The sequence below is a fragment of the Prorops nasuta genome, unplaced genomic scaffold (assembly GCF_024137725.1).
Source record: "Prorops nasuta isolate Cenicafe-Biocafe unplaced genomic scaffold, Cenicafe_Pnas_1.2 PNAS00008, whole genome shotgun sequence".
Lineage (NCBI taxonomy): Eukaryota > Metazoa > Arthropoda > Insecta > Hymenoptera > Bethylidae > Prorops > Prorops nasuta.
Window position 1 is genome coordinate 4732302 of NW_027116805.1, and position 27752 is coordinate 4760053.

General features: G+C 37.3%; 1 protein-coding gene across 5 annotated transcripts in view; it reads right to left on the reverse strand.

The window, feature by feature from the left end:
- Positions 1-27752, reverse strand: part of LOC136776012 (cysteine-rich motor neuron 1 protein-like) — a 151785-nt gene that overhangs the window by 107413 nt on the left and 16620 nt on the right. For all 5 annotated transcript variants that reach the window (XM_066731312.1, XM_066731315.1, XM_066731311.1 and 2 more), the window contains 2 exons: positions 14853-15077; positions 9585-9617 (listed from right to left, as the gene is read on the reverse strand). In XM_066731312.1, coding sequence (XP_066587409.1) covers positions 9585-9617; positions 14853-15077 — 258 coding nt within the window. The remainder of the gene's footprint in view (positions 1-9584; positions 9618-14852; positions 15078-27752) is intronic.

The window sequence follows — 27752 nt, forward strand, 5'->3', positions numbered from 1 at the left end:
GCTCTCGTCGAGGATTTAATTACTAAGATGACTGGTGGTCTTTTCAAAGTTATATGTTTGAGGTGAATCAAAACTTTATTTAAATCCAAACGGAAGCGAGGAGAATAATCTTTTCAACGAGTTTATTGGATATGCGCGATTGAATGCCTACTGTTTTTTTTGGCATTTTATTTTCACTTTAATTAATTCGTGAGACGCCGAGATGAAAATCTTTGCTGGTGCAGTACGAATATTTTTGCATCCAAATGAATTTCATTTTGGTTCATATTCCGTCCGCTGGCGCTTTTGTCCGGCGGCGATTCTGGGAAGCTTGCCAAAGAGAGCTGTGAGTCTCCAGAGGATGATGGGCAACAGTAAACAATGAGATAACCGCTTGAAAATCCTTCGTCGTTGGGATCCTCGACACAGAAACGCGCGGCTGGATCGGAAGATCTTTTCGAGACCGAGACGTAGAGAGGTGAAACGGAAACTGTGGGTTGAACAATGAGGTTAGGTTGATCGTTTGATGATACTGGCGCCATCTACGGGAATAAAAATTTGATAACCGAGCATGGATAAGGGTTTAAATAATGCAGCCGCGAAAGCGGTGCTCGAAATTAAATATGAGTATGATTTTAGGGCGTGCAATTTAAATGTAAATGGTGGCTGAAAGCTGGCCTGGCTATCTACTCGGAATATTTAATAATGCCTATTGTTTCGCTCTTTTGGCCAACTCGGTGCTCCCTAGCGGATTCAACGGCGGCCCGTGGCATTAAAGCCGTCCAATAACCGAAAAAGGCCTAGAAAAGCCTGAAATAACAGTATCCATGAATAATTGTAATTTGCAAAAAAAAAAGCATTTCCACGTGGACGGACAAGGCGGCATGCAAAAAAGTACAGTCATCTGGTCTTTCATTGAATTTGAAAAGTTAGTTTAAACCCGCTTTATTGTATCGAAGCGAATGAAACTTGGCCAGATCCATTTATTCGCTATTCGATTGAGATTTAGGTTAGTCGCTCGTTCGTCGAGTCTCTCGCATAAAAGCAGCTACTTTAACGAGAGTTTAATTACGTAATGATAGTTCGCAATTGCCCAAACGGTCAGATCTTAAGAATATTCCACCCAGCCAGTCCCTTGGGGTAGCTTCGATTTGTCCGATTGCTACATTTTTCCCCTCAATCTAACCCAAGCTGACCTAACCTAAAAGCACCTCGATCGAATCTAGCCTAGTCCGTTATCCAGCATCTGATCAAATATACCCGATCCGTTCGTTTGACATATTTGAATAATCCGAGATTAATTCGCGAAATGGCAAGAAAACGAAAAACATAATTATTCGATATCGGTGTGCAGCACGCGACTCCACAAATAGTGCCAATTACACGTTTCGATGGGAAACCGAAGCCTGCAAAATCATAGAATTATTCGGCCAATGAAAATTATGCCAGAACTCCTTTCGCATAAAATTTCATGCTACTGAGGATACTCGTCAGAATGATTCATAGTTTTTTTAGGTTATACGAGGTTTGGTTAGGTTATGGTTTGGCGAGACTCAAGCGTTTTGGTGCCTGGTGGTGGCGCGTGAATAATGGAAGGTGGCTCGAGAGATGTTTGACGTCGGGCTGGGGTGGAGAGATGCATTTTGAACGACTCAGCAGCTTCCTGGACAATGAATGGGAAGGGGGAGTCGCATAGTCACATTCTCCACCGGGCAAGAAGACGCCAAATAGCGTCTTTTGTGCTACGAAAGACGACAACTCCAAGAGTCAAGATGCGCGCGCACCTCATCCACTCACAATGCTACAAACCAACTTCTAGTTTCAAGCAAATTCGTATCTCGCGAATAAACAATGCCAGTCGCGAATTGAAATTAAATGGAAAAGCAATCGCGCGATTTGTCCGAAATGAAACGCAAGCAATACACATATGTATATATATAGTATATAATAAACGAAAATCCCGTCACAAAGGAATTTATTTAATTGCTTTGGAGGTTAGGTTCATCAAAGATCTGCAATTTGCAAAAATAAACTTGAAACACCGCTGTATAAGTATGAATATACTTTATTAATTCAATTTTTCAATCGCGGTATTGATTTATATGATATTTTGTACCAATCGGGACAGTTTTCTGTTTACTTTTAGTCAACAGCCGTGAAAATGCAGCAGCGGTCGAACCAGCGAGCAGTCAGTTTGCTTTTAGCGAGATTTTTAATGTCCATTAAAACGCTCGCTGAAGATAGCGTCTGTACACACCCATTAATTTTACTTGCACAAATTACTGGTGTAGTCCGTGTAGTCCGACGGAGAATTTTAGTGTCCATTAAAGTTTTTCAAATGTAAAGGCACTACTCTTTATGCGAGCTCGTTAAGGGGATTGGGAGGACATCTGTAGTTTCTATGAAGAACTATTCCGCTGGTAAATTATGAATTGCTGCCACTACGATTTATATGCGGCTTATTTCGTTGCTTCAATTTCTGCCATCTAAAAATTGCTATTTCTTGGAATAAAGCGCGTTTGGCAGTAAAAATCCACAAAATCGTATCGTATTCCTTCCGGATTGAAAGGATACCAGCCTAACCTAAATTCGTGCTTTTCCCTCAAGGACAACATTACACGTGACTAGAAGCCGAAAAGCTTTGATATCCTATGGGACTTGGAATGGATCGTTAAGTCCCTAATTACTCTCGGAAAAAAGTAATCCCAGATTCGGTTCGATTTTTACGATAATTAAAGCTTTCCTTTCGAAACCTTTTCTCTTTCTAGAAAATATTCGACGAATGAACCGGAAGTAGAGGGCGTGAGGGTAGGAAAGTGGAGACTTCGCTTTCGAACGAAAGCACAAATCGCTAATTTGTGTTTCGTCACCTATATAACCGTTTGGACATTGGAGGATAGTTGCGGTGAGCCATTTAGTTTACCACGAACTAACTGTACACCTGTTTCACTTAATACAGGTAATCGTACAGTTGTTTCGCTTAATTGGATCGCACGTATACCTAAATTTAACGTAAAAAAACTTTTATAGGGCATTGGTGATAAGCTTCGGTTCTATATCAAGTAAGAGGAAATTGGTGTTGAGAATTAAAGAGGGAGAGAGGAAGAGAGATAACTCGATGATTGCACATGCGACCCTAATAGCACAGGGTGTTGAGTAGACATCCTCGGTATGTCCACCGGACGCGTGGATATTCAATGAACGTTCTAAGGATGTTTTAAGGATATTTGTGTTATTAGAGGCATAGTAACAGGTAATTAATAATTTCGAGGCACAAAAAGGAGTTTTAAAAAAACTATAAAGTTACAAAAATATTATAAACAAAACAACGCAAGAGACTAAAGCTAAGAATTAAAACTAAGTTGAAATGCAGATAGAGCGAGATGGAGAGAGAATAGACGACAAAGGAAAAGGTACAAAGAGGTGTTGGATTACGTAGGGGAATCGAAGCCGAAGACAACGTGGAATTCGATAGCAAGTGGGATTCGTATCCACAGGGGGTGTCGTAATTCTTCGTACGGGCCATTGATGGTGGTGAGAATGCACCAATCAGTTCTTCCTAACGAATACGCGAAACAGGTATCTCCTTCCGTGCAAGGAATACAATACTCAGTAACGGGCCACATTATTAGTTTCCCAGTGCAGTTACAGCACTGATTGCGGCCTAGAATATCAGTTCCACAGTTCTGCTCCTGTTCCTCATATACTCTTGCACCGAACTACCGCAACTTCCGCTCTGACGTCACAATCTTTCACTCTCTCAATTGGGGGAGAGCGAAAAACCGAATTTGACCGAGTTTATCCGAAGTCTAACGAGTGATTTATAGCGGTGCAAGCATCGACTTTTAAAACTGGCCTCTCTCGTGCATTAAATAGAAACAACCCAAGAGAGATAAAAGCGAGTACCCCAGACGCGCTGGAAAAATTATTAATCCCGAACGACCGCGGCTGTCAAACCATATCTACCCATTTGAATTTTCAGTTTAATGGCTGCGTCCAGGCTGATTGAATGCTCGCAGAGGAAAGTCGGAACTGCCAATTACGCAATGTCAACTCTTCTCGACATTATATTGTAGTAGATTTTATGTAAGTATTTTTTTATTTATTAATTTTTTAAGTTTATCTTTAAACGGAAAAATAATTTGTGTGTTTTTGTTTGTTTAAATCATTTTCTTATAACTTTAGATTCATTTTCGTAAGTTGATCATCCTAAATGGATTGGCTCTTCCAGCAAGTAATATGAAACAGTTTGGTGTATTTAAAAAATGATTAATCCCAAAGGAATTGGGCTGGAAAAACGTATTTGCCTATTTGAATTTTTATTTTAATCGCTGAGTCCAGCTTGATTGAATGCTCGAAGAGAGAGCTGCAAATTATACAAAGCTATAACTCTTATCGAAATTATATTTCAAGAGATTTGATTTGCTCTTCAAGCTCATCTTTAAATATGGAACAGGAATTTATATTAATTTGGGACAATTTTGTGAGATTTTTAGAGACAGGTAGGGATTGTTTGAACAGCGACTAGATTATCCCAAATGAATTAGCTTCGCCAACAAGTTATATGAAATAGTTTGGTGAATTTTAAAAATGATTATTCTCGTACGGCTATAGATGCCAATATGCCTGCGTCCAGTCTGATAGAATTGTCGCAGAGGAACGTCGAAACTGCTAATTACACAAAGCCAGTTTTTCTTGAAATTATATTATAGAAGATTACATAAGTTTGTATTTGATTTTCTTCTAAAGTTTATCTTTGAATGAAATATAGATTTATTTGATAACGTTCGAGATCATTTTTTGGCAGTTTAAATGCAAGTATATATAGTAAACGTTTCAATGCAAGTGGACTATACCTAATGAAACAACTTCGCCAGCAAGTAGAACAAAATATTTTAGTAAACCTAAAAATTATTCATTCCACACGACTGCAATTTTTAAACAGACCAGGTCCAGTCTAACAAGTTTAAATTCCATTTTCTATTAAAATTTATCTTTAAATAGAATAAGAAAACGAATAATATATTTAAGAGAATTTTCTGTTATTTTTAGATGTGCACAAAGAGTCGTTTCAATCGCAAGTAGATCATCCCTAATGAATCAACTTGGGCAGCAAGTAGTACGAAATAGTTTGGTGAATTTGAAAAGGTGCTTACTCGGTAAATCGATAGTTGGCCTGAAATCAGTCAGGACTCGGATTTCCCCATCAAGAGTTACGAGAGGTGGCGGAGCCACGATAAAATATCGATATCCACTGTCGTAGCAAGCAATTCGACGAGGAAAACCGCGGATGGCAAAGTTTGGGACGAGGAGACCATAACTGGGAATTATTGCAACAGTTGGCAAAGTCCCCACTACTTCTCGCCAATTTCGACGCTCGTCACAGGACCGATGCAGTTGCGACTGCACGAAGGACACTTGGATATAATTTTGCATCTGCAACTGTGTACGAAGGACGGTTGGATATAATTTTACATTTGCAACTGTGTAGGAAGGACACTTGGATATAATTTTGCATTTGCTGCAAACTTGTCATTCTGGATGCTTCTTAGCTGTAGAGACACGAGTTTGTTTCGGTTTCAGGATTGCTATAAACTAATTGAGAATTTTCCATGAAACGCTGTGGTTATTTTTCAGGAGTGATTCGTTTTTTAAAAGTGGAGAAGAGGTAAATATGAGAGAGAGAGAGAGAGAGCGAAAGAGAGAATAAAGAGGAGGCAACGAATTCTTTGTGGGGCACAAGCTTCGTCGCGTGGAAATCTCTTTTGTAGGAAGTAGACGATGCGCCAACGCTTCAGTTTCCTGCCGCAATTTCTATTTGGCTATACGTATATATCGATATACACGCCATTCTCTCCCCTTGTATATATATATATACTCACCCACCCACCCTCCCTCGGCCAATATATGTACTTCCGTCCGTTTTATCGCTGCAAATATCTCGACTGGCCTACATTGCCATTCCCAAGCACGCTTTTCCCACTACGAGCATTCCTTTTGCAAAATTAAGAATTATACTTTATACGTTTTAAAACGTCTGCTGGAAAAACCTATCTTCGCAAAAAGCCAATTAACTCGTTTACAAAATCCTTCAAATTTACTCGTAATTTTTATCTGCTTAATTTATTATTTCATCCGCGGTTCCGTTTCTTTCTTCGCTCTTCCTTTAAATTAATTTTGGCCAAGCCCGGATTAAGTATGATTTAACGATACTGGAAATAAGCTCCGGCAAAATCCCCGCAGAGTCGAGGAGTGAAAAGAAAAAAATATGGCGAACATTGATATTCAGGATCCACGTACTTTCACCCTTTCGCGGATTAAGGATTAAGAGTTGTATGGATTTTTCTTGTTGAAATACGATAGATCAATAAATATTTAAATAGCGTTGGTGCGGTGAAAGAGGTTCTTTCAGAAATCGTTTGATGTATATACATTTTTATGCAAAAGTGTGATTGTAAAAGGACATTCTTATCGTTCTAGGGACTTAGTATAGACAATCTTGTGGCTGAGTAGATAATTAAATAGGAGATATTGTAGATTGCATTCTAGTAATTTGTCTGAATTTGCCGTGTATATTGGCATTACTCGGAATTGTCCTGTATTCGTGCGATCTCTGCGAAAAGTAACACACAAAGAATCTCTTCTCTCTCATTCACACACATACACATAGTCACACACACACGTTATTTCTCTTTCTCTCATCCTCACTCCTCCTAAAACCACAATCTTACAAACTTTCTACAATATGTTTCACAAATCTACATTGCAACGTGATTATACGCAGCCGGGAAATGGAGGTGAGAATTTTCATGAAAATTACTTTTCCGGAGGAAAATTATCTTCGTAAGTTTCAATAAATAAGCATTTTTCAAAATCAGCCTCTGCGATTGACAAGCGAGGAATGGAACAAGCAATTAATTGGATTGTAAGATTTAATTTTCCGGGAAAAAAGAGATGGAAAAATCTGGAATTTTCTATATCGAAACATTGAAGTTTTCCCGTGTGGTAGGGGAGGGAAATTTGTGGGCGAAAGAGCGCGATATTGTGGACAGGGTAACGGTGTAATTTTATCGGTAGGAAAATGCCGGCAGGGTGGCACATACGGGTCACCTTGCGGATTACCAACAATTTTCCGTTGGGGGAAAAGCGGAAAACCCACGGGACCCCTGCATACCAGTCGTTTCTTCGCACCTCCTATTACAGTCTTGGCGTTCCCTCATCTACCTCGAGGAATTCTCGTTTGCCGATTTTCCTTTTCAAACTGGAAAATAGGATGCGGTTCAAAGGCAAATTTCCATCAACATCAAGAAAAGTCTAGAAAAACCGTTACAACACACTTTTCCATTTTCCAAAGTGTTGATAATAATAATAATAATACACGACAAGTATATTGACCACAGAAAAGAATAGTTTTTTTGATGAAAAAAGTAGTAAAATCAATAATTCAAGGAAGCTCTATTGACAACTATATTAACAAAAATAATTTATTAATATATTTCTAGTAATATTTAGTATTTGTTAACGATTATTTCCACGTAATATTTTATTACTCGATAGACTACCATCCATTTTGAGAATTACACAAATAACCAAGTTTGTAATATTTTCCAAGTTGATGAAGATCATAATAATATAATAATTTTCGTAATAAATCTACTATTAATTATAATTTTACAAAAGAGAATAAGTAGAAATAAAAGTTTTCTCTCCTCCACGACGAGACTTGACTTGTTGGGGGCTGAAAGGGGTGAAGTGGTGGGGGTATACGTATATCTCGAGGGGAAAGTTCTTGACAATAGGTCGTAACGCGAGTCCAAACGAGTTTCACGTCCGGATCAGATATAGGAATGTAAGTTTCGACTAAAAGGACTCAACACTATGAACTATTCGCGAATAAAGCTACTGAGAGTCCTATTCCCATCCTGAAATAGCTTCGAACGGAGAGCAAAAGAACACTCCAAATTCACGAATAACTTTGATGGGTCCTTTTATGACCACGACAGAATGTCAGGAAGAAATTTGTCAGAATTTGACGTTGGAATGTAATAACGCGATATTTTCGTTCAATATTATCTTACAATATGGGTATTGGTAAATTAATTAGGCGAAACCAACAGTTTCATGAAAAGCTAATAATTAGCCAAATAATTACACAAGCTTTTATCAAGCTAATTGATTAAAGCAGAAAATTGAAATATCGTTTAGTCTTTTCTGCCTAAATCTTACTATCCTCTTTCAAATCTCTTCTTCATCCATCGTTTTTATACCTCAGTTACGACGTTCGTTTTATTTTTTCCTCACGTTCAAGGTGCTTCAAGGGAGCATTTAAGGTATAATCGGGATATCCCTAGCTGTAATCCTGCGGATCGAGCAGCTAGGAGTAGCGAGGATAACACTGAGCCGATCAGTTATGCCCCTGGGAAGGTCTTGACTAGATTTTTAACGACCTTGAAGGGAGAATTCAAATGGCTCTCGCAAATATGACGTTTAAGATCATTATAGGCATTAAAAATGATGGGACAGTATCCCTTACAAGATTCTGAAAAATTCCAGTCAAATTTAAGATTAATGGAAATTTTCCAGGATAACGTCAAAACAAGATGTGGGAAGGGAACGATTGGGGAAATGGAGGGGTGATAAATTTTTTAGTGGTTTGCATAATGTCGACTGACGTAAACACCAAATGATCCCACGAGGCCTGAGAAAGTCGTCCATGTTTTGATGGAAGATCGGTTTCTCGTCAGGGTTTTTCCTACCTTGTCGAGAGAAAACCTTAATAATTCATTTTCTTGAACATCAGTCTTCTAGGAACCTGCACTTTTTCTACATTTGTTTCTTTCTATAAAATTGATACACTTCAGAAATTAATGCACAGTTTTATAATGCTTCGTATCTCTCTATAGACTTTGAATTTTTAAAAATTCGCATATTTAAAATTTTTATAAAATAAAAGTTTAACAAATTTTATTTAATTCCACTTTTTATAGCGATTATTAAAAATAGCATTGAGCAGCGAAATTAATGCTTTAAAATATGACGAAACATAAAAATATTGAGTGCTATAGTTCAATAACAAGAATTTTTTATATCACCATTACGGAAAACCTGTAAAATCTAATAAAAGAGACTCAGTTTCCTTGTGTTACTGTCACAATTATTAAAATAAAATTCCAATCGTAATTCCTTTGCAAAAATAATTATAACGACTGCCTTAATGGACATTGTCTACCAATAGTAGGAATTTTCCAAATTTGTCAAAGCGATTTGTTCATAAATGATCGAACCATTTGTCCGTAGCGATTGATTTTAAAATTTGGAAAATTCGTGCATGGAATTTTAGCAAGTGAGTAGAATCGAGGGGGTCGTTAGCTCGGCGAGATAAAATTTAGTGTTGGAGTGTAGGAATTGATAATAGCTGACAGGCGTTTAGTCGGCACGTGGAAATAACGTAGGGCGACCAAACGAAGTCACGGATAGTTAACGTTGCTCGCTGAATTTCACTTAATTCCGCCTTAATCCTTTAAACTCGATCGTCGATGAATACTAAACACCCTCGATTAAAACTCCCTGGCAAACTTTGAAAATTGGCTGAAAGTGACTCTCACCGTTCTTGTCCACCCCGTTGAAGAACTGGTCGTCTGAAAACAGAAAGCAATGACCTCGTTATAATATTAAAACAATCCTATTTTTTACCTAATTACATAAATTTTCCTCATAAATTTTTCAACGCTCTAAATCGTCAATTATATAGAAATATCAAAATCAGTTACATAAATTTGTAATTTCACTCTACTAATATAGATATTTGTCTAATAATTATGTAAGTGTTACGTTCGTAATTTGCAGAAGGAATTTCATTATATCTATGTATAATAGTTGAGGAGAGTTAAGGTGAAAATTGGTCGAATGAATTTTCCAGCCAAAATTAGCGTGGAAAACCGTTTGAACTGATTAGTCGACCTCGTTTCTCGTTAAATATCGGCATCTCATTATGCAAATACTCGTACGGATTGTCGATTTATGTGAGATAGGTGAGTTTAGCGATATAAGCGAGAGTCCTAAACAAATACCGAAAGGCCCGGAAGTACTCTCAGCGAAATCCCCAACGTAATCTTACCGGACGACCATCAGTCCCATGCGATATTTGCCATTAATATTTGCGATCCATCCTCTCACATAATAGAAACTTAACACAAGCTGCATTACAACCGACGAAAGCTCATTAATTATGGAAGGACTTGATTGAAGCGTCGAGTTTTTTCCGAGGAGGTCAAGGACCGAAAATAATCAAAACTACGAGGACCTTCGATATACAAGGTTTGTCATTTAAAATAACTTGGACTATAGATACAAAAAGTCTGCTGTTAATTTTTTTAAATTATTAAAGACATGAATTTTTTATATTAGACCTTTTTTAGAATCATTCTTCGATTTGCAGTCAAAAAGGTCATTGTATATATAGTTTACTAGTCAATTTCTTAAAGCACACTAACATGGATCTTATAATTTATATTCTTATCTCCGAAACTGTAATAGATATCAATTTTTACCTAAGGATCTCTCGAAATATTAATAAGGAATAGCTTGAGAAAGGTTCCATGAAAATAAACGAGTGTTTGAGTCCAAGTTCTGATCCTAATTAAATGAAACACCTTATATATTGCAAAAAAATGTATTTCACTGGTTAAACCAGAAAGACGAGACGAAAAGCTTAAGGCGATGAGAAGTCAGGAGAAAGAGATTAGGTGGGGGGAAAATAGGATTTAAGGATTAAAAGTCAACGATATGTGGAGGAAAGAAAATAACGAAAAGGGGACCAACATGTGAAGCTGAAAAACAACGAAAAGTCACGGTAGAATTAAAAGTCACGTGACTTGCGTAAAAGGGAGGGGATATGTGTCGCGGAGTCGTTTCAGGAGAACTCGGATAAGAGGAATGTTTACATGTGTAGAAAACTGAAGTATAAAGTGCAACGGAGTGTAGAATGCAGATAAAGGGCTTTTTCCAAGGGAAAGGTAAAATATTCATAATTTCAGCATAAATTCCTCGCGTGATGCTAGAAATTGTTTATGGGGTTGGGTGGAGTCTGGGGTAAGAGGGGTGCAAAAGTGGGCCGTGGAAGAACATCGGACAGCATTCCTGCTTGCGTCAGAGAATTTTATTCTATATTCCCTTTGCACGCTCCTGTGTTAGTGTGGCTTTACTGTAATAGGTCGTGATGGGATTAAGCTGAGAATCCGAGGATCGATAAAACTTTCGTGTAATGACCCAATTATTAAGTTATTGACCAGCGAAGTGCAAAGTGAACCACTTCTAGCTTAAGACAGTGTATGCTATCTAGCATAACTCCTCACGCTCCACCGTTATGCCAATCTCCTCGATAACACTCCAGTGCCTTTCCTTTAAGGAAATCCCCCCTCCACACTAATTACACAATTAAACCAGTTATTTCCACCATTTCGATCAGCCAATCAATCTTAATGAGCAACTTCGGATTTCATCCCTTAAACTGTCCCTGAAGAAATCTCCACTTGGTAGTTTTATTTCTTTGATTCTAATCTCTCTGTAATTTGTTATAAAATTTTCTTTGCACGTATTCTTTTTGGCAAAGTGTATTTTTCCAGAATTTTATAATTACACGAGTTATTTCCAACATTTCGATCAATCTCTGAACAAAGTTCGAATTAAATTTTTCGTTATTTTTATCGTTTTATTATTATGGTCGTAAAATCTTCTTTCGTTTCATGACGACGTATATATATGTTTCTAGAATTCCATAACGTCTCAAGAAAAGTATACTCGATGTCTCCCTCACGTGTAGCTGAACTTTTACTACTTGGCATGAGACTCAATCGAGTCTTTTGATTGCATAACTTATTTTCACCATTTTCATCAATCCATCAATTTTAATCAACAACTTTCATCTTTCATTCCTCAAATACTGCCAGTAAAAAAATTTACTGAAAAGATTCATTTTCTTTTTATGTTTATTTTCGTCCTTTTATTATTAATAATGAAAGTCTCTTTTGCAACAGTTTTTTCTCTACAAAGTTTGTGTGTCTTCCAAATATTTACAATATCTCAAAAGGAAAGTAAATCGAGCATTTCTAATTGATATACAGCTTTAATTTTAACTAATTGGCACGAGACTCAATCGAGTCTCTTAATTACACAAATTATTTCCACCACTTTGATCAATCCATCAACTTGATAAACAGCTTTCATATTTCATCCCTCAAATGCCTCCAGTAAAAAAAATCGACTGGAAAGATTCATTTTCCTTATATTTCTTTTCGTCTTTCTATTATTAGTAGCGAGACTCTCTTTCGCATCTGTTATTTCTCGCGGAGGTCTGTGTTTCCTCGTGGAATTCCAGAGGTGAAATTCAGGGATGGGATTCGTTGATTTTGCAAGTTCGACACGTGTCTGGGTAAACTTATCGAGCGAATTTCATCGAAGAAGCCTGTATCCGAGAAGGAATTTCTGCATGGAGAACCTTGCCAAGAAGGAGTTTCAGCTGACAATATGGGATATTAGGATGTTTCGGCTTGGCATGATGTAAAAAGTGATTGGATCCAAAACGTGAGAGGCTTCGCTATTTTTTCTTTAAGCTCCTCGATATTATTTATCACCCCTTCAACGTTGATTTTCTTTTCTTTCCACTTCTCGCGTCTTAACATGCTGCAGAAAATCCTTCATCGTATCCTGTATCTCTTTGACAAGAATTTTTATTTACTCGTCGATTTTCTTTTCCATACCATTCCCCAAGCTGTTCATCTTCGTATAAATATGCAAATGGTAACTGCGAATACTTCAATTTACCAGACAGATAAAAGTCTACATTTATTGCTCGTTCCTCCAAGAATATCAGCATTTTTTCGTCCTATCGTGTTTAGATCGCAGCCTGATTGCCAGGATTTTATCTGTGATTTCCTGACGGAGCTAAAATTTTTCATTGGCTCTTTAAAAAGCTGGTCTTCTCGTGGCAGGCTTCATGATGAATCGAGAGCACTGAAATTAATCAATATGAATGGTTTTTCAGGAGATAAACAATTGCTCCAGTCGAGTGAGATATTGAAAAAGATTAGAAACGAGTGAAATGGAAGGGGGGAGCTTTTGTGTTATTAAGAAACTTAAATACTGGATTACGTAAAATCTCCTACAGAGACTAGTGATTTTTTTCCTGCACTCGAGAGCACGAATTTCTTTCGTGAAAAATTGAAACGATTGAAAATTAATCAGTATGAATGGTGTTTAAGTGGTCCAATAATTTATTGGCTCGAGTAAAATATTGAAAATGATTAGGGTAGAGTGAGATAACCAGAAGGAGAGAGATTTTGTGTTATCATTGATGAAGAAACTCAGACAGTAGACTACGTAAAATCTTCTCGAGTAATATATTCTATCCTTCCTATATATATCTTGCTTTATATTCTATACTTACAAGGACACCAATTTCATAAATTAGAGTAGATTAACAAAAATTTGCAAAAGCTGAAAATTATCTCTTCTGGGATATTGAAAGCGATTAAAGAAGGTTGAGATAACCAGAGGTAACGAGCTTTTGTAGCATCATCAATGAAGAAACTTAACAAGTGGCGTAGTAGGTGAAATCTACTCGAAAAATATATTCTTTCCCTTCTACGCGCTCTTCTTGTTCTATACTCGAAGACACGAATTAGCAGGAATGTTTCTAAGGGAGGGGGATGAAAATGGGTGGAATTGGATGGTAGAGCGAGGAAATGGTGGGGAGGGGGAGAGGTGGACATCCCCTTAGTACTTACACGATTAAACTTTCGCCTCGAATCGAATTTAACTTTCTGCGTCAGCGAAGGGGAGGGGGGGTAACTACTTTTGTTACTCGCTCACCAACAACCTCGTTACATCCAGGCCCAATCGAGTGGCTCGCGATGAACTTCCGCAACTTATACTCTCCCAGAAGAAACGAGTTAACTATCGATTTCAACCCTGCTTCCGCGACATTCTACCCCTTAATCGCCAACAATGTCGGTGATAACGCTTCACGATCTGCTGCTTAAATCTTTCTCGTGGCAAAAACTCGTCAGACGTGTAATAAAAAGCTGAGAATTTCAAGAAAGAGCTGGATTTCTTATTTTATATACAATAAAAACACGTTTGTACGTGAGCAAATCTCTCATAATCGAGAATCCTGAAGTGAATCGATCATGTGGGAGGATGGAAATAAATATGGCAGATTTAACAATGACCCCACGAAAGAGGGTTGTTATTAATTACCTTTTTATTTTTGTGTTATTAAAAGGGTCGTATCAAACGTCAAAACTTCTCTAGTTTCCCTCTTTTCGATCCCTAACCCACCCTCGTAATTTATTTTTCCTTTTTATTAACCGGAAGATCAGTTGCCTCCCTTTTCTTTCGATATTCAGCCTCAGACCCTCCTGTGGTCATGAGTCGACCTATAACAAAGTTACTCTTTTATCGTGTGCTCAATCACGAGATATAATTTATACTAGTTAATAAAAATATTATTGAACTAAATTATTAAGACGAGCCAAGATACAAAGAGCAATCCGAAGAACATTTAATGGTTTCTGGATATCGAAAGATCAAATATTCAATATCTTCCTTTTAGTAGTTTCCACGATATACGTATTATATACTCATGACCAAAGAGAAGGAATCGCGAAGCGAACTTGAATTTATCCACGTTCTCGATACGCACGTATCGCAAACTCTACAACGTCTGCAAATTGAACTTGAAATTGTTCGGGAGTCTGTCCTGTGGTTGGAACATTTTTCGAATTAATAGAAATTCGTTCTCGTTTCGTGGGAGGAGAAGATGATTTTCCCGTAAGTGGAAACGACAGTAAAAATATTTGAGTTCTTCAGCTAACCGTAGGCTATCTTGGCGAGAAGATTCAGCTTGCACTCGTGAAGATTCTTGTAATTGTACGGAGCTGGTTCATCCGGGCACCAAGGAACTGCAGGACCACACACGCATTTCCCAGCTATCAACGAATTTTCGCTTTCGGATGAGCCATTCTCACCGACCAAATTGCAACCAGCTTGAGACATTACAGTACCACGAGGGCAGTGTCTTCTCCATCTGCCTGGTTTTTCTGAAATATAGAAAGAGGAAATATTAAAAACCAACCAGTGATAATAGGCTGCAATAACACAATTGAAATTTTAACCTGTTAAAGTCACACATTAACTAAATTTAAAGTTTATTGATAACACATTTATACTTGATAAATTAAGGGTAGATAAAATATTATCGTTATATCCCTCACGTCAAATTAAAACAAATAAGAGACATCAAGTTTCAGTCGATATATTACTAGAATATCTATATAACGTAATCCCAGTGATTTATTTTAGAAATAGGAGTTGCAGAGTCACGAAATTTCCCTAGGTTCCTCTAGATCCCCAGTGACCTCGACAGATTAATGGCGAAAGAAGAATAATTATTGTCGAACGAGGGAAATTTCCGGATATAGTTAGGGAATTAAAAATTCAGTAAAAATAGGACAAACCTCTTTGACCATGATAAATAATGGGCAGAAGTGGATGCAGTTAATTTGCTCGCTAATTCCAATGGCTTCACTATTAGCGTAAGGAGAAACTGTTGGGAATTGGGCGATACCACCGATCTTTCCCAAGAGAACGTAATGTGGTTGGCTAATGAGACGCGGTATGTACCGGGACGACAAATTCCGATTCAATTGCAAACTCTACCAACCCCCGTAATAGCCCTGGCTGCCGATTAAGACTGGAAATTTTCCTGCTGAATGGCGAGAATTTCCTTAGCTTTCACGATTATAGGATTCCTTAAAGACTCGACGAAATACTCACTAGCTCCTATCAAATAACTCACTTAATACGCCAGATTTTTCCCTCCTTCCCTTTGCAAACTTTTCTGGTCTTAAAAAAATACTGTTTTTATCGCAGCCTGACGATTCGCCTCATGACACCATTATAAACATTTCGTTTATAACAAAACTTTTATAAATTATTATCCACCACTGTCACGTATTCTCCTCTACGAGTAAAATATTTTATTTTTTACAGAATTTATGACAAGGATTGATTTATCGAAAGGGAGCAAAATGTAAAAACTTTGTATAGTTTTGTAAAAGTGATGTATAGCTATGCATACGTATTACGTTTCACGAATACCAATTACGTTTCGAAGCTGGTAATCAATTCTTGTGAGTAAATGTTTCTATTGCAGGAAAAACCACTAGGGATTGGTATTTGACTGCGAAGGATTTCATAAATTTAGGGAACAGGATATTCCTCTCTTTTACCTTTGTAAAGTGATTTACTGAATATCGCAGCGTAGAAAAATAAAAGAAGCTGGGGCTATATTAATATTGAAAAAGTTAAATTCCTTGGAGAAAATTCATAAATGTTCCATCTGAGAGCTTTGAGGCAAAATGAAAAAGTAGTGGAGGAAGGAACGTTAAAAGCATTATTGGCAAAAGTATGAACAAAAAAAGTCATCGGAGGTTGGAAAACATTATAAAATTTTCACTATTTTTCCAGCTGGGTTAATGCAAAGAATTGGATCTGGCGTTTTTCCAGAAATGAAACTAAGCGCATTAAGATCTTGATTGGAATAACTGCTTCCTGAGATTTTTCGATAATAATGCATTCGGTTTATGAAATTTTATTTTGCAACTAAACGTGCCAAATAAATATAGTTACTCGTTTAATTATAAACATTTGTTAATTGGATAATCAAAAGTTAAAATATTCGACCTCGATGGATCTCCTTAAATAGCACTTATATTGAATCTGCTTTCATGCATTCAGATTTTCCAATAACAATCCTTTCAGCATACGAAATCTTAATTTGTATCAGCTAAACTTGCCAAGCAGTTACTCATTTATCTGGATATGCATATTAATTAAATAATTGGATCTTACAGTTTTCCATAAGTGAAACTAATACCACTGAGGAAGACTTTGATTGGAAATGCTTTCACGCACAAAGATTCTCCAATAACAATGCTCCCAGCTTGCGATATTTTATTTTTGCAACTGAGTGTACCGAACAGTTATTTAAACAAATGCTGCAAGCATTCATTCCAACGAGGACGGTCCGTGGCTGGAAAATGTACCGAAACTAATTGAACATTACAGTTACGTTTCAGTTAAAGTTGGATATTTTGCTGCGGATCTGCTGAAATAAACTGGGCAAATCCGTGGTTTTCTTTCCCCATGCGGTTTAAGTGTGCTAAGCGCAGTTTATTTCGCGGATAACACGGGCATTCTTCAACTTGGCGTCTGAAGTTAATCCGCGTAAAACGAAATGATTTAACGAGAAACTACGATAAATACAAATAAAATCGAATTGCGAATTTTGGCTGTGAAGATTAAAAGATAGTTCAAATGGGACGAGTAGCTGCAGAATCGATACCAGTGAAGGTTTCGAAAAAGCCAGAATTTATTTTTTCCCAGATTGACACTCTTATCAGATCGAAAGTTTATGCTTCGCAAATCCTCTATATACGAATTTGCTCCTGACTGCTTACACTGTAAACTAATCTGTAAAATTAGACAACAGTCATGGATTACACGGTGGCTCACAACTGCTGTTATATGTTTAAATTAAGCCAATAACTAATAATTATATATATATAGACAATAAAAACGAGTAATATTGCAGTCAAATCATAAATTCTTCTTGTAATGTAAACATTACAAGACAGTTTGAATGGAACGAGTAATTACAGAAATGATACTAGCAGAGGTTTATAAAAAGCTAGTATTTTCGCTCAGATTGACACTCTTATCAGATTCGAGGTCTATGCTTTGCAAATCCTGCATAATCCAAATTTGCTCTTCATTGGTTACTCTGTAAACTAATATGTAAAATTAGACAACAGTCATGGATTACACGGTGGCTCACGAATGTCGTTTTAAATTTAAATTGAGCTAATAACTTAATTATCAACGTAATAAAGAGTAATAAATTTTAGAATTGTGGGAAGCGAGAAGATTCAACGAGGACATCTGCAATAAATAATATAACTTTTTGGTTATAAAAATGATACAAAACAGTTTGAATGGAACAAATAGTTACAGAGCCAGTATCTCAGTGGAGGTTTCTAAAAAGCCACAATTGTTGTCGAGATGATACTCTTATCAGATCGGGAGTTTCTGTTCTGAACGTGTTTCTGATAGGCTACGACCAATTATTATCCAACCCACATTCGGTCCATTAACTCGAAACGAGTTCGCGATAGACACCCTTGTATTATGGCCTCTGGTCCACCGGGGCGTCTCGTATAAAATGATCCTTATAATCCAAAGTTTATTGAAATCAAATCCGAAAAGACAGTTTCACCCATTAAAAACCAATAACCTATATACTTACAAAATATTATCCTAGAAATAAAAAAATATTATTAGTTAACAAATCTGAAATTTAATTGTAAAAATAAGAAAACAATTTAAATGGAAGAAATATATATGTATATATAATTGGAGAGTTCATGGATATCAGTGGAGGTTTCGAAAAAGCCACAATTGTTGTTCAGCTACTCTTATCAAAACCAGAGTCCATGCTTGGAATGTGTTTCTGATGGGTTACGACCAATTATCAAGCTCGCATTTGGTCGATTAACTTGAAACGAATTCGCAACAGGATACTCTTGTGATATCCGAGCATTCGATTTGCAACTGGCTGTGTTATTAAACGCAGAGAGATCCCTTTTATCTTCTGAGGAACGAGCTCGGCCAAATTTTGTCCCTTTAGGTCCAATGAAAACCTTTGGCGAACAAATTAGCGAACGTAATTATCGACGTAATGGGAAGGAGAAATTTTGCAATTGCGGAAGAGCCGAGACTGCGCTGATGAACTCCTTGAAGCTCCAATAACCGTCGATGGTAGAACGGAATGCCACGATGAATTCGCCAACGTGAATTCATTTGAAGTTAATGGGGCGAACGCGCGCGCGAAAACCAATTGGGCGTGACCGCTCAGGATGCAAGCTCTTCACCAAATTTCCAAAGGTTACAACGAAGCCGGAATTTCTCTCAGTTGCTGTAACTTTAGCAACTTGGACCAACCCGACTTCCGCCACACCACTCCGTTCCATAACTTAAATGAGTCGCGAGTATATGTATCCGCGAGACTAAAATTCTTCAATTTCATTCTGGATCGTTCAAATGTGTACATTTCATTTTGTAAGAAGCGTTTTCCGCTTCGTATCAATGGTGGCTGTATCTGCAATCGCTCTGCTATATTTTTATTTGAAAAAAAAAAGCGTTAATTTCGAATTTTTTGTAAAATTCCATTTAGCGCGTGGAAATTTATTTGCAAAACTGAAATTCTGCAATTTTATTTTGAATCGTTCAATTGATTGAATTCTTTGATAAGCGTTTTCTGCTTTTTCTCAACGGTCACTGCATCTGTAATTGTTCTGGTATTTTCATTAGAAAAAAGAGTAAATTTCGAATTTTTGTTCCGACTGAGTCATAAAAGAGAGAAAGAGATTTAGCGGAAACCACGAGGCTCCAAGTCCAAACCTATCTGCCATTTTTCGAGATCTTCGCGAGCGAGGCGTTCGGACGGATAAACCCGTTTTATCTTAGCTTTTTCTCCACCGAATGAAAAGTAGCAACTACTGAGGGAGTAGGAAAAAAGCACTTCTTCTCTCCGACACAATCATGCTTCAATTCTACCGAAACAGTTTTCCCATAAATGGCGGAAAAATCGTCACTGGAATATTCCGCTACGAATAAGATACATCCCTGCATTAATTATGAGGCACCCAAATTAATAATCAACGAACGAGGGCCTTTTGCTTTTATATCCCGTTTTATGGCCACGGGCAGTCGTTTATGGGAAAATTTTGTAATTCGACCCTCCAGAGATCTATACATAAACCCGTCACAGAAAATCGCACCAATTAAACGCCTCTACCGCGAATGAGGGCGTGCCCTTAATTATTAATAATAATCCTAGCCGATTTTCGCTTGGGCAAACCCAGGAAAATCTCACGGGAGATCGAAATGAATATGAACCAGGCTTTTCGGGGATGATTTGAACAAGAGGTAGAGGGGGGTGGATAAACATGAAACGTTATACGTTCAAAAGCAGCTTTGCTGGATTGTAAAACATAGGCAGAAAGTGGTAAATCATAAACAACTCGAAATGGTTTGCATGGGAAAAAATTGCCCTTACAACCCTTTCCCCTTTTACTTTAATTATTAACACTTTTTTCCATAAGGAACATTGGCTAATACATATTTACAAATACTAGCGTGCAAAAAAAATAAAAACAAGACAGGCACCATTATAAAAATAGTTTGCTCCTTAAAGGGCAAAGGAGCAAATGTTTATAGGTCCACTCACATTAAATCGATGAAGCTAAAAAATTGTTAACGATCCAGATCACGTAAAAATATTACAATCTCGATGGGAAAGCTAATAAAATTGATGTATAATAATATACAGAATTATTTAATTACAAATCTTTGTAATTTTTCACTAAATTCCTGCAGCAGGTATTTGACCTCGACCTTCTGAAATAATCGTAGAGGGAATTTCAGAATCTTGGTTTTCAAATTTGAATGAGAAATTGCAGTGGGGTGAAATGGTGGTTTGTTCGTGTAGATATATATAGCTTAATAAATAAATAATCAAGAGGATTGGCGTTCTCTACATGGAAACAACTGTCTTTGACAAAGTCGAATGTCCACGTGGCTCTGCAAATAATTGCATTTAGCCCTTTCAGGCGTGAATTTGCTAGTAAAGTCGTGCTGTAGATTATTCAGATTGGTGCGTGTGTCGTTAAGTCGACGATTACTCGATATTGAAACTATAAGCGACTCGAAAATCGAATTGTGGCTAGCTTTCAAACCCAGCACAGCGCTGGTAACTCGATTAAACAGAGCTAGCAAATTCCTCTGCTACGAAGGAAACAAATAATTACTATCATGAAAATAATGATTCACGATACTCCAAATAAGCGATAATTCAAGAATAAGTAGAACTTTTCTAAAAATTTCTTTCGTTCCTCAATTTTTATCGACTACCTTTGCTAAATGAGGCAAGTGGAAGTGTCTGGGACAACTTACGCTACGGAATCAGATTTTCTCGACTACCGGATGACTAGCCGGTGGTCCTTTGGGGAATACCGTGTCGCACCCTAATTAACTACGTGAAATTGAGTCTCTGAACACGCCGTTATGAGCGCCTGATGCGCCATCGCAAAATTAACCTTTAACCCATTTAATTCCACTCAGACTCCAGGCTACTGTTTGTCAAATATTTGAGAAAGTGAGAGAAAGAGAGATATAGATGAAGAAAGGCCAAAATTGATCGTACAATTTAAAATAGAGATACAACATTTCTATCCACTTTACGAACGCTTTAAAGATCCTCAATGGATTTCTCAGATAGAGGGGCGTGAATTTCATTTCCGAAATAGGAAGATCGCTCGTAAATGGCACACTTTGGCAGTATCCATTGTTATTAAACCGAAGATATCGTGAATTTTACAGTCAACTATTAAGACCGTTCATATCCGAGTCGAGTATCGACTGGTCTACCAGAAAAGCTGCTGATAAATCATTCAGACCGATCGGGTCGTGAGAACCAGACATCAAAGGAATAGGGTGCCCTTCGCTGAATAAATGTCTGGATTTTTTACGGTGGCTTTATTGCGTCCAGTTCGTGTGATTCACGAATTAATCTCAACTGGACCGAAGAAGATTTTAACGTAGGACGAACGGGATGGAGTTCGGAGTGGCGATTTAAAATATTGTTGACAACGTGGTAAGATAAAGCGAACAGTGTGTGTCTCTTTTTGAGGTTTGCTCGAGTGGTTCGGGTGTTATTCTGTTCCATTGTAGTACCCTGCAGCTTAACATAGTCCTCCAATAGTAATGCTGATAACAAGCATGCGACATGCTGGACACAGCACACATACACAGTTACAGGATGCTCGTTATCCACACAGACACACTTAGCGCGAAATAGAGTAGGTAATCGATCGTGTGCAAAGCGTCGTTGCGGAATTCTAAACAATTGCACAGTTATCGAACGAATGGTGTCCCGATGCTGCAAGGGCAATACATCATGACTTTTGTCCCTCTCGAGCAACACTGATCCCAAATAGTTGCTAATTTTCAGGATTAACGGATCAGCTTGGCTCTGGTCCCAATAATTCCACAGGAAACGATGGTAACTCTTTGTAATAGTTGTGGACCAGGGGACAGAGTTCATTGCGAACGTTAATGATACTTGTAAACAGCTGTGGGCTCAGCCCTTTTCAAGAAGAGTCTTCGGTTAGGATCCGATGGTCATTGATCGACCCCAGTGTAAATTCGTTGATTCTTTATACTACAAGCTCGATGTTTTTCTTCCCAGTGTAAACTTGATGTTCCAGTCTTTTCCACAGTTTTGTATTTCTCCCTCGACTTTTAGTTTAAATCTACCGAGCTCCAGTCCCAATAACTCCATAGATAATGATGAGAGCACTTTGTAATAGTTATATGGACCAGTGGACAGAGTTCATTAGAAACTTTGATAAAAAGAACCTTGCACCTTGGGACATTCGTTAATTATTCTTAAATCAACATAATTTTCTAATTAAACAAACAAAAAATTTAGAAAAAAATTTGAAAGGATTAAATAGTCAATGCATAAAGCAAGTACCAATAAAGAATGTCAATAAAATACTTTATGTAACTAACAGCAATAGTAAACTAAACGAAAGTATCCCAAGGTACAAGGCTCTTCTATTCTTGTAAGTAGCTGAGGGATCAGCCCTTTTCAGGAGAAATCTTCAGTTCGGATCCAATGGTGGTTGATCGATTCCACTGCAAACTGATTGGTTCTTAATAGTGTAAACTCGATAGTTTTCTTTCCACTGTAAACTTGGTGTTCCAATCGTCTCCACAGTTTTGTATCTCTCCTTCGAGTCTTTTGTTTAAATATCCAACACTTCAACTTTCCTGTCTTTCCCCCAACTACTTCATCCTTTGACCCTTATCAATTCTCAGGTCAAGTTTTTCAGCCTGTGTTACCAAGTCCTTTGCCTATGAATATTTTACAGGCCATTGCTGTCGTGAGAATTAACGGTAGCCTAAGGGTATTCGGTTCTGGTAACGTAGGAACACGTCAGTTTCTCAACGTCAGCCAACAAATCTCGCAAGCGCCTAGTTACAACCAGCCTGCTCACTGGGCAACCAACTGCATTCCTATTCGGTAAACAGCCAGCAGCTCCGATCTAAATAGACTTGAACGACTACCACTTGGAGTCAGTGATACCAGAATTCAGACTATAGTAACTATTAGGACAGGGCTACACACACCCACAAGAAACACACATACATCTTAACTATACTCTGATTCAGTGTGCGTACACGAGTCGGTATCACCTGATTCATGGCATCACTGCTTGGAGTCCTACACAAAATCCTGCAATATAAATTAAAGGAAATGAGTGGCTTTTCATAAACAAACACACGAGAAACTCCATGGTAACTGCTCTTTATGAGCCATTCGTGCTGCCATGCATTTGGAGCAAAATGTTCAATATCGAGAATGATGAACAGTTTTTACTGGGATTTATCGAATGCAAATTAATCGACGTAACGTTTAATCGTATCGAAAAATTGATGGGTGCGCGAGCTCACTGAATAAAGCTCGAGTAAATCAACGATAAATGTTTATTAAACTTCGCTAGTAAATCTTGTCGGCCCATTATGTAGCCTAGTATTGTGTGACTAGGTACATACGAGGGGAACTCCATTTACATTTGACGTCATCATTAACATCTGTTAAACTTGCATCATGAATAATATTGTAACCGTTCATTGGACCATTAAACGTTGAGAGAGACTTAAATTATATTGACCAAAATGACCTGGATTTGCTCGTCTCTCGATTTACCCCCTTCGCCGGCTTCGTTACATCCAACGTCGTACTTTGGAAAATGAAGGCGAAAAAGATGAAAGATGCGAGGAACGAGCTGCTAAAATTTCACGGTTTAACTCTAAGAAGACCATCGTATTTTAACGATCTCGACTCACTGCCCCGCCAGATGAAAACTAATCCTACTTACACTTATAAATAATGGCTCTCAATGGCGTTCCACTGTTCTAATTATAGTCGAGAATTCCTAATTAATTAAGAGAATTGTTACAGCTTTAATTGTGAGAAATGTGCATTACAATCTCCAGTTAACATAAATACACTTTTCTATATATTGTTTATTCTATTGTTATCCTGTAACTTCTGCGTGTGTCGTTTTTCACTCTACGTATAATATCCTGGTGAACACAGAGATGCCTGGAATATTATAAATATGTTATCAGAATATTTGTGGAGCGTTGTATATTCTGTAAATATTTTTAAAATATTCTATGCACGTTTGTGTTTACTGAGACGGTTTTGGGTGAAGCGTGTCTTACAGTTCGAATAACATCCCGGAAAATAGCGTCACGTCTTTTTCACTTCTTTATCGGGTAATCGTTAGTCAATCGCGTCGTTAGACCAAATATCGATGTCGTAAAGACGTCTTTTAGATGACCAAAATTTCACCTCATAAAATAAGCAATATTATAACGTCGTAAGAACGTTATTTAGTGACCATAACTTTGCGTCGAAAAGTAAATGTTATTTTTTCATCTATCTCGCATTATCTTCTGATGTTTCTCGTCGTTAGAACGATACAATTAGGCCTTAAGATAGGGTTTAATGACGTAGCTAATGATGTCTCTGCAATGTGACAACGTACTACAGTTTAAATGACGTGATTTATATTACATAAGATACACGTGGAAGGCGTGTAAAAAAACGTGACAATTGCTTGAATGGGATCCAATCTTCGAGGTTTGGAACCTCTGATGAAGATCCTAAGTACCCACTAGCAAATTAGCATTAACACACTTCCATTATTTTCTATAATATTATTTTACAACAACTACATGTATCTTTCTCACTTTACAGACAATATGGTTTTGGTGCAAAGCGTGTCTCAGGGTTCGAATAACATGGGATCTCGTTCAGAGTTTCTGATGGAGATCTGAAGTATCTACTAGCGATTTTCTCGTAAAGGGTTTATGGTTCACCGTGCACGGGATCGTTTCTTCCCCCGAATTGAAATATCCCGCCGTGCCACGCCGGCAAGAATACTCTCGCGTTTTGCCAATTCTACAGGGTTCGTTGATGTTTTTATACGAACTTTGAAATGTGCGTTCATACTGTTTCTCCATAGAGATGTATGTTTCCTCCATAAAAGGGAAACGCTGCACTGGCCGATCGGTGCGAGAAATATGGGACGAATTTTCAAAGCTCATTTCTTATTTAGCTGCTGTATTTTTCACGTTTCGTCCCAGTGGAAATTTATGCCTCGCGAAATTGGTCTGCTGCAAAATTTTATTTCCACTTCCTTGTAGAGCCCGTTACATCTGGAAATGATCGGCTCCTTTTCTACTTTCAACTCACCGGAAGTCGAGTAACAACGAAGGAAGTCCTTGGAAGCTCTCGGTTTAAAAGCCAATGAGAGCTTTCGCCCTTGGCGAGAACGAGGCACGCGCTAACACTGAAAAAACCTCGTCTCAAGGGACTCCAACGTGCCTTGGTGAAATATTAAAGGAAACCTTGTTGCTAAATCTTTTAAACTTGCATGGAAAGTCGAGAAATATTTGTAACAGTCACTCAAGATTTCTATAATTCATTGGTATCAAATAATATAAACAATTTTAACCGAGTCAAACAAATTATACCACACTTTGGCTCTTTTAGTATTGGTTTAAAAAGTATAACTTTCAAAGTTCATTTAAAATTTCTAGTGAAAAGGGTGCAACTCGTGAAAGACGACCTCGTATCGTAAAGTTTGCCAGGAGTTGATTTATAAATTTAGATTCAATTTTCACTTGGCGTTTATACTGGGTAGTCGGGTCTGTACACATTAGTCACTCCGCAAAACCGAATCAATTTCATTTTCTTCAACTTCTCCACGTAGTTTACGAGATTTTCCACGAGCTGCGATTAAACCGCAAGCATAGCAAAGCTCGGTTAAACCGAAAGAGTAAGAGTCGGAAAACTCTTGCTATTCTTGGTTCCTTCTACCTAATGACCCTGCAAATTATGCCAAGGAAACAAAGAATTAATTTCTTTTACAATTTAATTTCAACGTTTCATCGATTAATCATTCGACTGGCTCATTAAATAAATTAATTTTTATGACTAATTATTCTTGTAATTTGTTTATGTGTATAGAAGATTAAAATTAAAATTGTAGCAGAAATTCATATATCGTTTATGAACTCCTGATCTATTTAAATATTGCAATTAGCTGATGTAAAAGAACACAGGCATTTGTCTTTAAAAAGTGAGGATAAACACGTAAGATGACAGAGAAGGGAGGATGAAATTAGAATAAAACGTTTTATGAGTAGAATAATTATATGCTTTATTAAAATCCTACCAGAAAAGAGCTCTGTTTTTAATAAAGAAGCAAGTAGAGAGTGCACGACAAAGAGCCCTTAGTCTCCCAAGGGAACGAGGACAGAACGAGCAACACGTTTATAATAAGTTCTTCTTGCAATTTAATGTACGTAAAATATTAGCACCAGAACTAATAAAATAAAAATTCACATTGCTTATTAAATCAAGATTTATTTATTGCATATAGACGATAAGCGAGAATTCAGTAAAGATAATGATAAATATTAAAAACTGACAAGAGACGATGAAATTAGAATTAAATGTTTTTATGTCTAGGATAACTATATGCTTCATTAAAATCCTACTAGAGAAGAACTCTGTTTATAATAAAAACGCAGGTAAAGAGTTTATACGACCAAGAGCTCGTAGTCTCCTGAGAGAACAAGGGAGGAACGAGCAACACATTGATAATAAATTCTTCTTACAGTTTAAAGTATATGAGAGATTAGAACTAAAAATAAAGCAGAATTTCAAATAGCTTATTAAATCATGATATATTTGTTTCTTTATATAACTGATGTCACGCATATTACAATAAAACGTTTTTATTACTAATATAACTACCCATATATGCTTTATTAAAATGCTACCAAAGAAGAACTTTGTTTATAATAAAAACACACTTAAAGAGTTTACGACAAAGAGCTCACAATCTCTAGAGAGAACAAGAACAGATGGAACCAAGTAATGTATTAACTTGTTCCAAAAATTAATAATTATGTGATCCGGATACTGGACACTAAATTCAATACTGAATCTCCCATTAGACCAAAACTAAACGTAAATCCTTAAAATAAATTTTCGTAACAAGAAGAAGGGATGAAGAAAGATTTTTTTTAAAGAGTCATTAATTCCTTAAGCACTAGTGTCACAAAGATTTGTGTGGTCCAAGTCCAAAGGCAAAGATCTTTGATGTCGTCAGTTAAAGGGTTCAGAAGCTCCTTGATAAGGACGCGTCCAGAGTCCAAATGCAAAGAGAGAGACTACTACAAGGTCGCTTCTTAGTTGCCAGAAGACGTAGCAAAGGGTATGTATCCATTCTCGATGACGAATCTGGTGTGTTAATTAGATGCTGGCTCAGTTCCTCCTTATCCTTAGCTACCAACTAAGTGGAAGGTAGATTGGAGCAGGGCAGTACAGTCCTAACAACCCCTAATCCAATGGGCACATCATACATCCTCAATCTCCTGCAATACTTGAAAAGTTCTCATAAACAAAAAAAGAAGAATCTTAGTGGAGAACATAAGGAAACCAACAGGCTGGATTTTATCAGTTATCACGCAACAATATTTCTTCGAGGAACCTTAAGACTTTCCAT